This window comes from Esox lucius, chromosome 1 (genome assembly GCF_011004845.1).
Source record: "Esox lucius isolate fEsoLuc1 chromosome 1, fEsoLuc1.pri, whole genome shotgun sequence".
Taxonomy (NCBI): domain Eukaryota; kingdom Metazoa; phylum Chordata; class Actinopteri; order Esociformes; family Esocidae; genus Esox; species Esox lucius.
The window spans coordinates 10,611,320-10,628,889 of NC_047569.1; the positions used below are offsets into that span (position 1 = coordinate 10,611,320).

Below are 17,570 nucleotides of genomic sequence, written 5' to 3' on the forward strand. Positions count from 1 at the left end.
TAAGTGGGAGCAATGGTTACTGTTTCTCCTCACACCTCACTGTGAGCAGCTCCTAACAAACTCCTCTTCTGTTTCTCCTCACTCCTCACTGTGGACAGCTCCCAACAAACTCCTCTTCTGTTTCTCCTCACGCCTCACTGTGGGCAGCTCCTAACAAACTCCTCTTCTGTTTCTCCTCACGCCTCACTGTGGGCAGCTCCTAACAAACTCCTCTTCTGTTTCTCCTCACGCCTCACTGTGAGCAGCTCCCAACAAACTCCTCTTCTGTTTCTCCTCACGCCTCACTGTGGGCAGCTCCCAACAAACTCCTCTTCTGTTTCTCCTCACGCCTCACTGTGGGCAGCTCCCAACAAACTCCTCTTCTGTTTTAACAAGGCATTACAGCTGGAACACTGACTTCATCTGCCCCATAGAACTCAGCGTGGGGCGTGTTTGTGCCCTGCAGACTCACCCATGTCTGTCATCATGTTTGTATTCACAGCAATTAGACTGTACAGTGATTAGAGGGTATCGTCCTTACTGTCGGCCCACACACACACAAACACGAGTCCGAACAGCTAGTGGCAGACCAGCCTTTAGCATCTTCAGCATGAATAATCTCTCATTAGACCTCGCTGTCTCGTCCTGTCCTCCCCCGTCCCCATCATATATGCCCCCCCCCCTCCAACCCTCTCCTCTTCTCACTTTGTCACTTTTGATATTTTATTCTTTGACAGGACACCCTTGTCCAGAGCAGCTTTCCGTCACGTTTTGCTTCAACAAAAACAGCTGTCGGGAAAGTTGGTGCAAATAAGGAAGCAGTCTTGTTGGTGCAAAGAAAACAGGGTGTTATGATGGATTTATTTTTGTAGCCTTTTTTCTCTTTTCCTCCCTTTGTCTCTCCTAAACCAAAGATCTGCTGATAATGTACGGACCTCTAGACAGACAGGCAGACAGACAGACAGAGCAGCACTAAGATAGCTGTCCCCTCTAACCCTAAGAAGTGATAATCACTTCTGCCAACTCTCCGACAGTGTGGGTTGCACAGGATAGTTACGCAACCTGCAGCAAATTGATTCCGCAGGAAAAGTGAAGATCTGGCGAAAGGGTTGCCATGGGGATGGCTCTCTGAACTGTTCCTACTGAATAGCTGTAATTGGTGATAAAAATCAGGCGTTAAGCTGGCCAGACACGACATTCAAAGGACTAAATCAGTCGCTCTGCAGCTTATATGCTAGCTTCTCCCATCATCACTGCTGCCTCATTATTCTCTTAAAAGGCCTGAGCTCATTCAGAATCGAATCAGAGGGCCTCAAATTTCAATTCAGTTCTTGAATTTTAATCGATGTAGAAAAACATGAGACTGATTTCAAATGCCTTTTGTATTGACAGGCACTTTAATAGACCTCTTTCCATTCTGGTCCACCAATTGGTGAAGTATCCTTAAAAGAATATATGCTTAAGATTCAAAACTTGTTACATACAAAGATATTGAAATGTTGAAACAAACTTTCCAGAGAAAAGTAAACATATATTTGAATTTACATCTCCAGAAAAAAATAAGAGACCATTGCACCTTTTTCTTTCCTTTCCAAAAAAGTTGAAAAGCAAAGTCGAGTGAGGAACAGAAGCGTTCAATTTGCAGTGGTCTCTTAATTTTAACCCTTCTGTTTCTCACTCAAAACCTTCCTTTTCAACTTTTCTGGAAAGCAAAGAAAAAGGTGCAATGGTCTCTTATAAAATATCACACTTCCCGAAATGCATTCATTTACTCCCTCAAGTTGACCCAGATTGCCTCTAAAAGCCAAGGATAGATAACTCGTTCTATGCATTTCTCATTATGGTTTCTGTTAGCACACGGCCAGCACCATAAACACATTTTCAAAGATATATTTTTCGGGCACATTTAATTATTTTTGCCAAATAGTTTGATAAGTGCTTAATTTATACATACATTTTGATTTACAGCCATATGTAGGGCTGGAACAAATTTTGGTCAATAATGTATTCAGCTAAATGGCGACAATATAGCCTACAGCTGAGGTATTCAGCCCTTCAAAAGGTTATGTCCATAAATCATTACAAAAAATGCTAACTATAACTATCAACATGACTTTTTTCCCTGACTATTATTGTATGCACTATAAAAGACAAGTAAACATATTGCCACAGCGCAGGCTGTATTCTGTCAAATGATGATCCCCCCGATGATCTGGATGAATTAATGTAATCCTCCCAAACCCATAGGCTGTCCCACCCACTTCACACAGCACAACAAGCTTTGCATGCTAAATAGCCTTTTTTTAGGCCTCCATCCATCCTCTTCCAAACATTAAATGGTTGGTTGAAATAAAATGTTCAAAGCACAAAGGTTAAAACAGTACACAGCATGCAATATTAAAGAGAAATATCCCACAGTATATTCCATTATTATTTATCCTTTCAAACAAACTCTAATGCAAATCATAAACTTACTAGGTGGTTCAAATTCTGAATGCTGATTGGTTTAAAGCCATTAAATATGTGAGACCTCACGGGTATGATATTACATTACTCTTTACCGTTCTAATTACATGGTAACTGGATAATAATAGAAATAAGGCTTCTTGTGGTTTGTGGTATATTTCCAAGAACAGCTCCTGGTTTTGACGTAGTGTCCATATATCTTATTGATTAGTTTTAAATGGATTTTGGTGATTAAATTCCAATTTCAACTCATAAGTTAAATGGAAATCAATTCTAACATTCTTATTTGAGCACCACCATGTACCGTAAATCAGAAGGGCTTCTCACAAGGAGTTAGAATAATGGTAATAACATTCCCAGAAACCTTCCCCCAAAAGTTTTGAAGGCTGTTACAACTTGGTTGACTGATGAAATAACGTTACCATAGAAGCCAGCTAGTTAGCCATTTGAAGGAACATTTAATTTAGTGTTGTAGGCTATAGCTGGTTAACTTGTACGTATAAAGTGGCTGGTTGAGACTAGACTGGATGTAATCTAATGTCAGAAATATTGCTCAGTTCATAGCCACAACTTGCAATATGATTAGCTTCAAATCAAATGTGGCCAATACACTCCTGATAATGCCAACTTGGAATGACTGAAGTGCCATGTTGTGCTGTGTGAGGATAGGGGTTATGTCCAGTACAACATATTGTCTTCTGTTTGTGTTTTCTTATTTATGGACATGTTAGGCGGTGAGCGAGTCTATTCACCAAAGTACAGGAGGTTTACTTGACTTAGTATTTATGTGTAGGGGCCCCAGGCAATTGGGTAAAAATAAATATAGGGTTGCCTAGCTATATAATATGTTATATACCAAAAGTCTGAGGCAGCTGCCAAATGATGACAAACACATTTTTCTGTTTATTTAATGAAATTAGGAACCCCACAAATATAATTGTATTTGTCATTTTTGGAATATTTTAATTACTGATTTGTCATACTTGCGCAATGTTTGGCCGCTAACGTTGATGTTCCTCAAGTCATGTCCACTCTAGCTAGTAGCCAAGCCTGTTCAAAATATCAGTGAGTATGACAGTGGGACCTAAGGTTGAGCTCAGAGACCAAGATATGCTAAAAATGATCAGAACTAACGTTGTATTACGGTTAGCCAGCCAGCTCCCAGTCCCAATCTGCTGCCAACTGTGAGGTAAACAGCCACAACTGCTAGGATGATGAGCTAGCAGCAACAACTGGGCTAGCTGACAGCCTGGATCATGTGAACAAGCTCCCAGTTACTCCGCCAGCAGCTCTTCTCACACTGGAGGAGCAAGATGAGACACAAAAGAGGCTTTCTATTTGTAAATATGCATCTATGAGTTTCCACTAATAAAATAACATTAAGGAGATAAATGTTTTTTCCCTTTTCTTATCATTAATATGAAAACCAAGCAGCACATTCTCCTATAATAGAATGAAATCAATAAGAATTTGGTCAATTACAAGTCTACAAATATCTTGACAAAATCTTTTTACATATGGACAATTCCAATTCCAGAGAGACTTTGAATAGGCTTCTGATAAAGAGAAGTGATCCTAGTAATTACACGCTCTTCTTCAAATCAAGTATTCTCAAAAATAAATACATATTTCCATAGGTACTTCCCAAAGCCAATTATCTCTGTAACTGTTTTACACCTGCATTCGTAGAGGAGCCCTGTCCCAGGTACCATCTGTTAACTGAAACAATAGGAGCAATGTTTCAATTCCTGAATATTAAAAGTAAGGCATTCTAGAATAATTCAGCCAATGGAGAATATAGTTTCCCATGTAGCCAAATAACCGGCCATTTGGAAGTCTGGAATTGTACCCTAAACGTTGGCAATAGTTGTGTCGTTGCAGTTGGTAACAAGACAAAGTGACCATGGGGTCACAGACTCAGACCAAGGGGTCAGAGTGCAAAATACTTCTAATGGCTCTGGCAGAACTTTCAGAGCAATTAGAAACCTTAAATCATTACCCCTCGCTCTCATCTCCAGAAGCTGACATCAGTAGAATGAGACTGTTTGGCACTTGACATTACTTCTATGCTGCATTTCAAGTGACATCCTTTCAGAATAGTGACATGAATTGGAGGATTATACCTCTGGGCTCGGACCCCTGTAGGAAGTGCCTGCTCAAGCCGCCATCTTGGAGCCCCTAACTGAATTTTTCCAGTTTAATATTGGCTACCATGGGGCCAGGTTATCTCGTTTCCATATTCTCAAACAAATGACCAGTAAATAGCTTTTAACTTCACCCTGGCAAGAAGGATGCATGTTAGTAGCCTGTCATAAAATACTGACTAGTTCCAGACTAGTCAATGCACTCAACCCTACTACCACAGCAGAGATGATGGCTGCTGCACGTTAAATAGTCTACACAGATACACTCCATACAGTGGATATAAAAAGTCTACACACCCCTGTTAAAATGCCAGGTTTTTGTGATGTAAAAGAATGAGAGAGATAAATCATGTCAGAACTTTTTCCACTTTTAATGAGACCTATAATGTGTACAATTCAATTGAAAAACAAACAAATGAAAAATGAAAACCTTACCATAAGTGCGCTGACAGTTCTGACATGATTTATCTTTTTTCTCATTCCATTACCTCACAAAAACCTGGCATTTTAGGGGTGTGCAGACTTTTTATATCCACTGTATTTTATAACATCTGGCTCCAAATTTTCTTTGTACGCTAGTTTGTAATTACTATATAAACACTTTGGTAACTGTAGCAAGGGCAAGATCATCTTATCATGATTGCATTATACCGACTACGGAGTCAATAAAAGCCTCATAAAGACCTGTAGCCCAGGGACCCCAACCAGGTTAAAACGGCCCGGTGTGGGTGAGTCATCTGTAGGAGCCTTGTTTAGCCCAATCCCCGGAGGTGTCTGACCGGGAACCTTTCACAATGATCTCTAATGTTTATCGTTGGTTGTCCAGCCAAAGAACTTCTGACAGCAGTACATCTACTGCCCCATGGCTGTCCACAGAGGAGTTACATGGAGAAATGTCATGACCAGAGACTCATACACACACACACACAAAACACACGCACACAAAGAGTCAACACTCACTGCTGGGTCTCTGGCGTGTGTCCTGAGGTGCAGGGTGACCCTGTTGTGTCGGCTTGGCTCAGGACGATGAGAAGAGAGCTGGTGGGACCACCGATGACTCATACACACACAAACCTCTGCAGGCTTCCATATTACAGCGACATTAAAAGCCACAGGACAAAGAGACATCAGAATACGTGGGTGTGCGTGTGAAAGACGAAAAGTTTTATCCTTCTGCTCCTTTCCTGCAGGGTGGGTGGGTGTGTGTTCGTCTCCCAGCTTTGTGGACGAAAAATAAAAAGAATGTCTGCCTAATGAGTCCATGCTGAATGCTTACAAGGCCTTGGGAAAGTATTCAGACCCCTTCACTTCACATTTTCTTGTGTTATAACCATAATTCATTATCTACTCAAAATACACCATAAACGGAAAAGCACAATTTTTTTTTTGTATATGTGCCAAATTGATTCAGATTGGATTCCATCTGTGGCATATTCAATTGATTGGAATTATGTAGAAAGGCACAAGTTTTTATATAAGGTCTTAAACTTCACTGTTTATGTCAGAACCAAAACATAGCCACCTGGGGAAGGTTATGAAAAATTGCTAAAGCATTATACGTTCCCAGCAGCACAGTGGGCTCCATTATTGTGAAATAGAAGAGCTTGGAAAAAGCTCAGGCTTGAATCTGATTGAACAACTGTGGGGTGACCTGAGACAGAGTTCACTGACGCCCGTCCCATCCAATCTGACACAGCGTGAGAGGATCTACAAATGTGTGCAAAGCAGGTAGAGACATACCCTTGAATATTCCAAGCTGTGATCACTGCCACAAGTACTGAATAAAGGGTGTGAATACTTTCCCTGTATTTTATTTCCAATAAATTGGGACAGACTGCTGAAAACTTGTTTTAGCTTTGACATTATGGGTTCTTGTGTGTAGATTGATGATATTTTTTTTATTTTTAAAACAGTTTATAACATAATGTGGTGAAAGGGGTCTGAATACATTTTGACATTGTGTATTTGAATAATCGTATGAATAACAATTTACTGAATGATCTATGTAATTTGACATTTTGTTCTTTTTTATATTTCATTTGACAACACTGGTAATTAAACAAATTATTTTAAGGTGATGTTGGCTTTAAGGTTCAGAGATATTTTTAAGGAAAAATCAAAAACAATTATGTTGCTTACCTAAGTATTCAACCCCTGTGTGGTGAAAGCTCCCAGTCTACAAAGAAATTGAACTAACAAGGACACAATTACTATTGGCCTGTATCAAGTGGACTTCTGAGAGAAACCAGTATGAGGCCAGCAATAACTTTGAAAGACATAGAAGTTTAAGGGCTGGGAGTGGAGTTATGGTTCACTGATCAATCATATCATGTGCTTTAATTAAACTAACCTGTATTGGAAAGTGGCAATAAAGAAGCCATTACTCAAAAAGTACCATCTGAAAGCATAACAATGACACAGCTGCATTGTGGGAAGGTTTTGTGGTCAGATGAGACCTTGATAGAGTTTTTTGGCCATAACTAAAATAGAGGCACAAACTTAACACTGCCCTTGCCGTAACATACAGGTAATGTTACCTTGCCCTTGTCGTACATACCGGTAATGTTACACTGCCCTTGTCGTAACATACAGGTAATGTTACACTGCCCTTGCTGTAACATATAGGTAATGTTACACTGCCCTTGCTGTAACATATAGGTAATGTTACACTGCCCTTGCTGTAATATACAGGTAATGTTACACTGCCCTTGCCATAACATTCAGGTAATGTTACACTGCCCTTGCTGTAAAATTCCATGCAGGTAACTTTGGCAGTGGCAGCATCATGCTGTGGGGATGCTTCTTATTAGCAGGGACTGGGCATCTTGTTAAAATTGAATGAATAATTCATGGAGCAAAACACAGGGAAATACTACAAGAATATCTGCTTCAAGAAATTAAAGCTTGGGAAGAAATACATCTTTCAGTAGGACCATTATCCCAAGCACAAGGCCAAAGCAATATTGTAGGGGCTCCAGAACAAGAAGCTGAATGTTCCACAGTTGCCTAGTAAAAATCCAGATTTCAATGCAATTGTCAATCTCCGGGACTATTATAAAATTGCAGTCCATAATCGTTATTCAACTGACACTCGTTGTTCATCCGACACTATAATCAAAACTGGTATATACTTACCAAAATATTTGAAGCTGTTATTGTAGCAAAATGTGTTTTTACCAATAATTAATTTGTAGGGATTGAATACTTATGCAAGCAATTTTTAGGGATTGAATACTTAAGCAAGCAACATATTTCCATTTATTTTCGCTACAAACACTTCCCAAAATAAAACCATGTCACCAATATATGATTTTGATTGTCAGTGTTTTAAAATAAAATGTGCAGCAGAATGCCATTTTAATGTACCATTTGTAATCCAGTGATATGGTAGATTTGTTCAGAGCCTTGAATATGTTTGCAAGGCAGTGTATATTCTCAGCTATGACGTCACCATCCTAGGCACCATGGAAACAGTTGGGTTGTCATTCCTAGAACTGACGCAGAGCACAGAATGCAGTTAATCAAGTGTCATAGGGTGCTGAATCTTTTCAAACAGTCTTGCGCATGTAGAACAAAAGAACATTGACTTTATTAAAATCTATACCTGCAGTAACTAACTGACTGCAGTACTTACAAAAGTTACCTTCACATAAAAATGAATGTAGGAGACAAGTCAAAACAGATATGTTACATTTTAGATGTTGGCGGGTTTATGCTGACACTAATGAAAAAACACAGATTGTGCACGTTTTCGTATCTGTGGGTCGTTTCTGAACAGTAAGGTCAGTCACGCCAGCCTCATGATGCCAAAGCGATTGCTGTTTTCACACTTTTGTTCACTCAAACGGAAAACAATTTGTGCCCACGAGATCAGGCTGGTCTACTCAAACAGTGTAGGTGTTGTTTTCCTTACTGACTGTTTCAGAAGAGTGTCACCTGTAAACAAGCAAATGTTCGTGATTCACCCAGCTCCCTGGCAGAAATGTTTCTAATGCAGCAGGATCAGGTGCTTATGATCCAAGAGAAAGTCAGAACAGTAGTGGTCTGGGGTGTAATCACTATTCCAAACAGAAGTCCTAAAACTAAAGTTTGCTATCAGAACGCTAAGACCCTACCTGTTAAATACCCTTGCAACAGAACAGGTGGAGTGCGTACACCCGACATCCTTCCGTAGACTGAAGGTGAGCGTACAAAAACTGATATGAGCACAAAAAATACTCCCGGAGAGTCTACAGGTTAAGGTCTAGAAAAGAGTGCAAGGATGTCACTTTAGTCAGAGAGCTGGGCGGCACGCGTCAACACGGCACCCCCTTGTTTTATGGAACCCACCGAATGACTAATGGTGTCATCTTTGTCTAAAAAAAAATAAACTTCACCATACCTTAGCTTTGACCTACACGAAGAATACTATATGGAGAAAATGCCCCTCCCCTACCGTTCACACGCTGTTCCTTCTTCTGGACCAATAAATAATTACACTCTTTAAAACACGTCAGGAGAACAACAGGTAGATATGGGGTGAACACAGAGTTAGATACAGGTCTCGCCTTCATATGTGAGATTATGAGAACAAGTGTTTAAGTGAATGTTGGGGGTTTAGCATGGCCATTAAGTGCCGGAGCCTTGTTACTTATTTATAGTGGCCACTAGATGGTAGTGATATAACGTTAAAAATGTTTCATGTAATACCCAAATTACAACTCACAGAAATGCGCACCTAGTTGACACCTACTTTATAATGACAACAATCCTTTAAATGGCAACAATCAGTACATACCTCTAGTCCTCTATCTAACTCTGTGTGAACACTTGTGTCTACTCTGTGTGTAGACAAATGGGGAGGGGGGTCAGGTATGTACAAAACGGGAGGGGTGGGGGGCAGTGTGTTTGGGATGTGGGGGGGACAGTGTGTTTGGGATGTGGGGGGGACAGTGTGTTTGGGATGCGGGGGGGACAGTGTGTTTGGGATGTGGGGGGGACAGTGTGTTTGGGATGTGGGGGGGACAGTGAAGGTTGGGATGTGGGGGGACAGTGTGTTTGGGATGTGGGGGGGACAGTGTGTTTGGGATGTGGGGGGGACAGTGTGTTTGGGATGCGGGGGGACAGTGTGTTTGGGATGCGGGGGGACAGTGTGTTTGGGATGTGGGGGGGACAGTGTGTTTGGGATGCGGGGGGACAGTGTGTTTGGGATGTGGGGGGGACAGTGTGTTTGGGATGTGGGGGGGGACAGTGTGTTTGGGATGCGGGGGGACAGTGTGTTTGGGATGCGGGGGGACAGTGTGTTTGGGATGCGGGGGGACAGTGTGTTTGGGATGTGGGGGGGACAGTGTGTTTGGGATGCGGGGGGACAGTGTGTTTGGGATGTGGGGGGGGACAGTGAAGGTTGGGCGTCAGTGACCGTCATCCCATTAGCTCCAGCCATCCTAAGGTCTCAGGGGCGTCTCTGAGGGACAGACAGACGAGCTGCATCAGTAACAACGACGTACTCCCAGTGTTCTTCATCTCTCAGTCTTTCAGCCAATAGCTGGAGTGTTTCCTGCCCGTCTGCGTAGCCACGGTTACCAGGCATTCTTAAAAGACACAGAGTCTCTCTCTCCTTGTGATGCCAACCCCGTTTAGGGGTGTGTGTGTGTGTGTGGGTGTAGTTATTCAGGTCCTAGAGTTGCTGTTAATGGAATGTTTGGAAGAGTCCGTGGGTTCTACAGCTGGTGGTCGTCTCTGCTATGGAACACACACAGACAATTAGATAACCAGACATTCTCACACACACACACACACACACACACACACACACACAGACAATTAGATAACCAGACACACACACACAAACAATTAGATAACCACACACACACACACACACACACACACACACACACAGACAGACAATTAGATAACCAGACACACACACAGACAATTAGATAACCAGACACACACACACACAGACAATTAGATAATTAGACACACACACACACACACAATTAGATAACCAGACACACACACACACACACCCACACACCCACACACACAAACAATCGTGCACAAAAAAACATTTGTCTCACCTTTTTGTCAGGCCACATTATCAGACATCTCTAAAGAGCTGTAAGAGACATAGAGAGAGAAAATTTTATTTTGTTGGATGTAATAGCCATGGCCTTTAAATGTCTGGACCCACACACTCAATGCACTCCCGTCCCACCCCCAACCCACCCTCACCCCAGTCAGTGAGGGTCAAAGTGGGAGACGTCCTCTGACGCACATTTCACCAAACCTCTGTTTTCATCACAGTGTTTGCACAGTCAGAGTATTCCCTGGTACCTGCGCGCTTAGAGGAGAGCGCATTCACCGGCAAAAGATTTAGCTTCCACTAGAAGGGCATTGATGCAGCACAGAGAGACGAGGCAGCCCCGTCCCACATCCTACCCATACACCCTGGATAGTGTCATCCAACCCATACACCCTGGACAGCGTCATCCTACCCATACACCCTGGATAGTGTCATCCAACCCATACACCCTGGATAGTGTCATCCAACCCATACCCCCTGGACAGTGTCATCCAACCCATACCCCCTGGACAGTGTCATCCAACCCATACCCCCTGGACAGTGTCATCCAACCCATACCCCCTGGACAGTGTCATCCAACCCATACCCCCTGGACAGCGTCATCCAACCCATACCCCCCGGACATCCTTCAACTCCTGGACACAATGAAGCAGCCGTACACCCAGGCAGTCACTCAGACCTACGTGCCACCAGGGAGACCCAGAAAGAACTGTGGTTGGTGGTTTATATACATATTTAAATAATAAAACTGTTGCGTTTAGCGTTAACTGTTTTGCTTTGGGAATTTTAACGCACTGGTTGTTTCTCAGGCCAATAAAGCCCCTTTGAGCTGAACTGAGTGAAAGAGAGTGAGAGAGATTTATTCGTTCAGACTGGCTGACACGAACTCTTTCATGTGGAATGGTGAGTGTTAGCAGGCATGCCAAACACAGTATGTGTTCAATGTGGATTCCCACACGCTGTTGTTTGTCGAGCACATGGAAGCTTACTGTGTGACCTCAACCAACACTTGGTCAAAGCAGCACACAGCGGGACAACCACTGCACACCCTGGATGTGTATGTGGCTGCAATGAGTGTCGTCGGGGCAAATCCACAGTTCAGAGGAGATCCACCCTAACCGGAGGGTTTGGTGGGGAGTGACCGTGTCAGCGCCTGATCAGCCTCTGATAGGCCCGTAATTGGACGTTTGACTCACACCAAGCGGGTCGGCGGTGAAAGCTGCAACGCTGTTCCGCATCTCATTCTCGCTGCCACGCAAAGGAATCAACGCCACGTTACCGTGCCGTGTGTCCACCGCACGGGACACGCGTGTCGGGACCGAGTCCACAGGCCACATGTTACCGTCATACTGAGAGACACAGAGAGAGAGAGAGCAAAACATTATACCCTGACATTTATTCTAAAATGTTTATAATTGCAAATGTGCATAAAGCCGTCAGTATTCAGATACTACATAACGCATAAAGCCGTCAGTATTCAGATACTACATAATGCATAAAGCCTACATACCGCATAAAGCCGTCAGTATTCAGATACTACATAATGCATAAAGCCGTCAGTATTCAGATGCTACATAACGCATAAAGCCGTCAGTATTCAGAAGCTACATAACGCATAAAGCCGTCAGTATTCAGAAGCTACATAACGCATAAAGCCGTCAGTATTCAGATGCTACATAATGCATAAAGCCGTCAGTATTCAGATGCTACATAATGCATAAAGCCGTCAGTATTCAGATGCTACATAATGCATAAAGCCGTCAGTATTCAGATACTACATAACGCATAAAGCCGTCAGTATTCAGATGCTACATAATGCATAAAGCCGTCAGTATTCAGATGCTACATAACGCATAAAGCCGTCAGTATTCAGAAGCTACATAACGCATAAAGCCGTCAGTATTCAGAAGCTACATAACGCATAAAGCCGTCAGTATTCAGATGCTACATAATGCATAAAGCCGTCAGTATTCAGATGCTACATAATGCATAAAGCCGTCAGTATTCAGATGCTACATAATGCATAAAGCCGTCAGTATTCAGATACTACATAACGCATAAAGCCGTCAGTATTCAGATACTACATAATGCATAAAGCCGTCAGTATTCAGATACTACATAACGCATAAAGCCGTCAGTATTCAGATACTACATAATGCACAAAGCCGTCAGTATTCAGATACTACATAATGCATAATGCCGTCAGTATTCAGATACTACATAACGCATAAAGCCGTCAGTATTCAGATACTACATAACGCATAAAGCCGTCAGTATTCAGATACTACATAATGCATAAAGCCGTGAGTATTCAGATACTACATAACGCATAAAGCCGTCAGTATTCAGATGCTACATAACGCATAAAGCCGTCATAATTCAGATACTACATAACGCATAAAGCCGTCAGTATTCAGATACTACATAATGCATAAAGCCGTCAGTATTCAGATACTACATAACGCATAAAGCTGTCAGTATTCAGATACTACATAATGCATAAAGCCGTCAGTATTCAGATACTACATAATGCTTAAAGCCGTCAGTATTCAGATACTACATAATGCATAAAGCCGTCAGTATTCAGATACTACATAATTGTTTAAGCAACATCCACAGTTTGGAAACCACGGCGCGTGACGTGATGCACTGGACCAGTAAATGAGCACAATTGCTGGCGTCTCATTTTAATTGCTGGCTGCCGAGAAACCAAACACAAGATCATGTATACCGTGCTGAAGCTGACACACCAAATTGTAACACAGAAAAATGGAAAATGGAAAATAAGGGGAAATTAGCAAAACATGAGGCATTTGTGGTACTGTTAGTACTGTGAACGCCCCTGGGAGCTGTAATGTTCAGGTACCTTTGCTGTTATTAGGTTTGTGTGTTCGTGTGTGTGTACACACGTGTCATCTTACCTGGATACTGAGAAAGGTGGAGAACCACTCCCTCAATTCATTCTGAGTATCACAACACAAATACCTAGAGAGAGAGAGAGAGAGAGAGAGAGAGAGAGAGAGAGAGAGAGAGAGAGTGAGAGAGAGAGAGTGTGAAAGAGAGAGAGTGTGAAAGAGAGAGAGTGTGAAAGAGAGATAGAGAGAGTGGGAGATAGGTTGGAGAGAGAGTGGGAGAGAGAGTGGGAGAGAGAGTGGGAGAGAGAGTGGGAGAGAGGTTGGAGGTCAGAGAAATATGGAATACTATTGAGTGACTGAATTAATACTTGACTTAAGCTGAATTGTATAGAAGTGTAGAAAACCCAAAACAAAGAAAAAGGCTATTTAAAATCAGAGAAATCACAAAAATATGGTTGACGGAGAGAGGACGGCAATCTACGTGGGTCAGTTGAGATAGAATGGGTTCTAATCACCTGCCCCAAACATACATTCAGTGGATATTCCTTGTTAACCAAACAGCTCAGTCAGTAGAGCATGGTCTTGCAATGCGAGGGTTGGGGGTTTGATTCTTATGGGGAACTGAAAATGCATGCTCTAATCACTGTAAGCATCTCCAAATAAGAGTTCCTTAATAAAAGTTTTATAGTTCATAATTTGCTGAACAAAAATAAACATAACATTTCAGGGGAAGGGCGTGATAAGGTTAGCAGCAGAATATGTTACAGCTGACCACAAGCTAAGGGATAATACTTTCCCAAGTAAATCGAAGATATGGTACCACCTGTCATTTTTTGTTGAATATGATTTTAAACTTTTCACACTATAACACTACCGTGACGAGTGGCTGGGAAGACCCATGGGACATACCATTTGACCAGGTTTAACCGGTTAGCTGGGAGTTATCCTCAGTGTTTTGTCGTACTGTAGCCAACTGATGTTTTCAGAAGTGAACGTGCCCTCATACACAATGACCTATGTCTCCCTGGTTAGTCCCGGCTCTCCAGAGTTAGTTCCTTTAAAGTTTTTGGCCATACATAAAATCAATTGTACCTACGACCCTGCAGCAACTCCCAACGAACTCGAGAGTTGTAAAAAGTTGTGTGAGGTCACGCACAGTCTACGGACTTCCCTTGTTCATTTGAATTGCATTGGTAATGTTTCAATACCGAGACTTCCATTTCAATAAAGTCCACTGGAGTTTGATTGTGAAAACGAGAGATTAAAAGAGAGTGGAAGGTAGAAAGACAAAGAGAGAGAGACCTGCAAACATAGCTGATTCTTGTTTTAAAAGTTCACATTCCCACACTGAACCACATTCTGGTTGACACACAGAGCCTGGTTACAGGCCCCCCTGGGCGTCAACACAGTGTGATATCTAATTTAAACTATGAAGAGAGCCAGTGATTAGAGTGCAACACAGCTCGTCAACAGATACATACTGAGTCACCCCCCCAAACAATGAGCCACACAGTCTACATCCAACTGTATGACATTCATACAGAAATACATTCAGAGATTAAAGGCAAACACAGATGTACAAGACACACACAGATGACACACAGATGTACAAGACACACACAGATGTACAAGACACAGATGTACAAGACACACACAGATGACACACAGATGTACAAGAAACACACAGATGTACAAGACACAGATGTACAAGACACAGATGTACAAGACACACACAGATGTACAAGACACAGATGTACAAGACACACACAGATGTACAAGACACACACAGATGTACAAGAAACACACAGATGTACAAGACACAGATGTACAAGACACAGATGTACAAGACACACACAGATGTACAAGACACACACAGATGTACAAGACACACACAGATGTACAAGACACAGATGTACAAGACACAGATGTACAAGACACACACAGTGCAACATAGACACTTAACAGGTCTAAATGTCATGTGGCCACATCGCCACGGTTACCAGGGCTCATGAGGACCTTGATAGGGTTGGTTACTAGTTTTTATAACTGCACCCATTTTACTCTGTCAGAACAGAAATGGGACACCTTCACTCTCAAACCCTTTAAGTTACATGGAAAGGGCTTCATTGACACGGGAAAACATTTTACATACAGCAACAACAAACACAAGTTTAATAATATGAACCGAAAGTGAACATTTATGATGAGATGAATCTTGGTTGTTGCTCGCTGTATGTTGCTTGACATACACAATGCCATCCACACACACACACACACACACACACACACACACACACACACACACACACACACACACACACTTACCATTGTTGCCTCTCTGGCTTGTCTTGTTTTTCACTTTCATAGACCACCGTCAGACCCCAACTACAGACAGGAAGAGAGACAGAATGACAGAGAGAGAGACAAAAATGAAAGAGAGAGACAGAATGAGAGAGAACAGAGTGGGGGAGCAAAAGGGGGGTGAGTTGAGGAACAAGCGGCCAGACAGACTAGAAAACTTTGTGGAGTCAGGCTGCCCCCTGGAGGACAAACCGCTCTACAACAGAAAGCATGTTCAGCCTTATTTGGCTGGCTGGCTCTTCACGAATCCCAACCCCGTCGCAATGTGCTCAGCTGCCTCTCTCTTGTCCCGTGTTGACGAAGCTCTTCCAGTGACTTCCAGAGAGGGCCGAGGGGATCACTCGTAGCGGCGTGATACTCCTGTGCCTTGAATTATGCACATTTGTGTTTCAAAAATAATTTCATTTAATTAGGCACACTCCTAATTGTTTTTGTGCGGAATTGCGCAGGCTCAGAAATTATTCTGGCCTTCTGGGACTCCGCTTCGTTCACGGAGGGTGCCTGGTTGCACAATCACTGGAAGAGTTCACAGGAGGGTCTAATAAGCACATAGACCTAAAATCATGTCACTCCCTCAGCTTTGGGACACTTGGTAAGTTTTGGATTTACCCGCCCTCTCACTCTGTAAGTCCTTCACCTTTTCTTTGACCTAATGATCAACAAAGCCAAGGAAGAGACTAGAAGAAATGACAGATGCTCTCACCATGTGGGTGGTCGTAGTTTCTTCTTGATGCCTAAATAGACCTTTAGATTCTTCACTTGCCACTCCCTCTCCGGGCGATTACTCTAAAAGAAGTAGAAACACCTCAGATTGGCTGGTTCGCCGCGTGTTATCATTCCTGCACATGTGAGTGCGCGCGTGTGTGTGTGTGTGTCCCCGCATCTCTTACCCTCACTTCCTTGTACATCCTGAGGCACATGGAGTTGAGGATAAAGTAGCGGTCATGGAAGCTGCCAGTATTCAGCCCCAAACCCAGAATGCTCCTCTCCTCTCGGAACTTGACTATCCCGTGCTTGGACACATCCACTTTACTGGCTGTGGGGGTGGGGGGGTGGGGGGTTCATACCAAATCATGGTGATAACAATAGCACCGCTGAGAAATGAATTATATTGTGTGTTTGTGCACACGTGTGTGCGAGAGTGCGCTTACCCAGGTAGACGAGCATGGCCTCCATGGCGACGTGTTTCTTGACCAGCAGGTGTGAGTCGGTCCCCAGGGAATGCAGGATGGGTAACACGCGCTCTAAGTGATGCAGCGGACGCTCTGAGGGCCACGCAAATGGACGGAGGTACGGCGGGGAGAGAGGGACAAACAGAACACTTTAGGGACTCTTGTCTGGCTCGTGCCCTTTCTCTTTAAAAAACACTTTGCTTTTGCGAAAGTATGTTAGATGAGTTGAGTACAGAGAAGCTGAGGGTGAGGAAACGTGTTTCCGCTGTTACATCATTGAAAACTGTGGTGAAAGTTAGGAGAAAAACAGTGATACAGATGACAATAATTTTTGACGATCATGTTTTCCTCTACTCAGACTCTCCGGGTTTTCTTCCCTCACATTTCTACTTGGAGGTATCGTGGAAATATTAAAGGGGGAGAGAAAGGAATGAGAGAGCTTTGGTTTCAGATGTAATAAGAGAGAAAAAGTGACCTGGTGTGATCCAAAAAACATGTATTATTATTCTGTTCCGATTTTCCTTTCCTC

At 42.7% G+C, this 17,570-nt stretch overlaps 1 protein-coding gene and 1 long non-coding RNA gene across 5 annotated transcripts in view; both read right to left on the reverse strand.

The window, feature by feature from the left end:
• Positions 1–1,682: 1,682 nt before the first annotated feature.
• LOC106023747 lies at positions 1,683–9,398 on the reverse strand. Its single transcript, XR_001197872.4, has 3 exons — positions 7,956–9,398; positions 5,550–5,807; positions 1,683–3,745 (listed from the first exon to the last, which is right to left on the reverse strand). It is a non-coding gene; the product is annotated as an uncharacterized LOC106023747 (long non-coding RNA).
• Positions 9,399–9,886: 488 nt separating this feature from the next.
• Positions 9,887–17,570, reverse strand: part of LOC105029110 (arf-GAP with Rho-GAP domain, ANK repeat and PH domain-containing protein 1) — a 74,339-nt gene continuing 66,655 nt past the window's right edge. For 3 of the 4 annotated variants that reach the window (XM_034291450.1, XM_034291452.1, XM_034291453.1), the window contains 8 exons: positions 17,021–17,134; positions 16,760–16,905; positions 16,573–16,655; positions 15,834–15,893; positions 13,575–13,638; positions 11,850–12,002; positions 10,649–10,686; positions 9,887–10,310 (listed from right to left, as the gene is read on the reverse strand). In XM_034291450.1, the coding sequence (XP_034147341.1) occupies positions 10,669–10,686; positions 11,850–12,002; positions 13,575–13,638; positions 15,834–15,893; positions 16,573–16,655; positions 16,760–16,905; positions 17,021–17,134 (638 nt within the window). In that variant the 3' untranslated portion in view covers positions 9,887–10,310; positions 10,649–10,668. The remainder of the gene's footprint in view (positions 10,311–10,648; positions 10,687–11,849; positions 12,003–13,574; positions 13,639–15,833; positions 15,894–16,572; positions 16,656–16,759; positions 16,906–17,020; positions 17,135–17,570) is intronic. The other variant, XM_034291451.1, reaches the window with a different exon arrangement.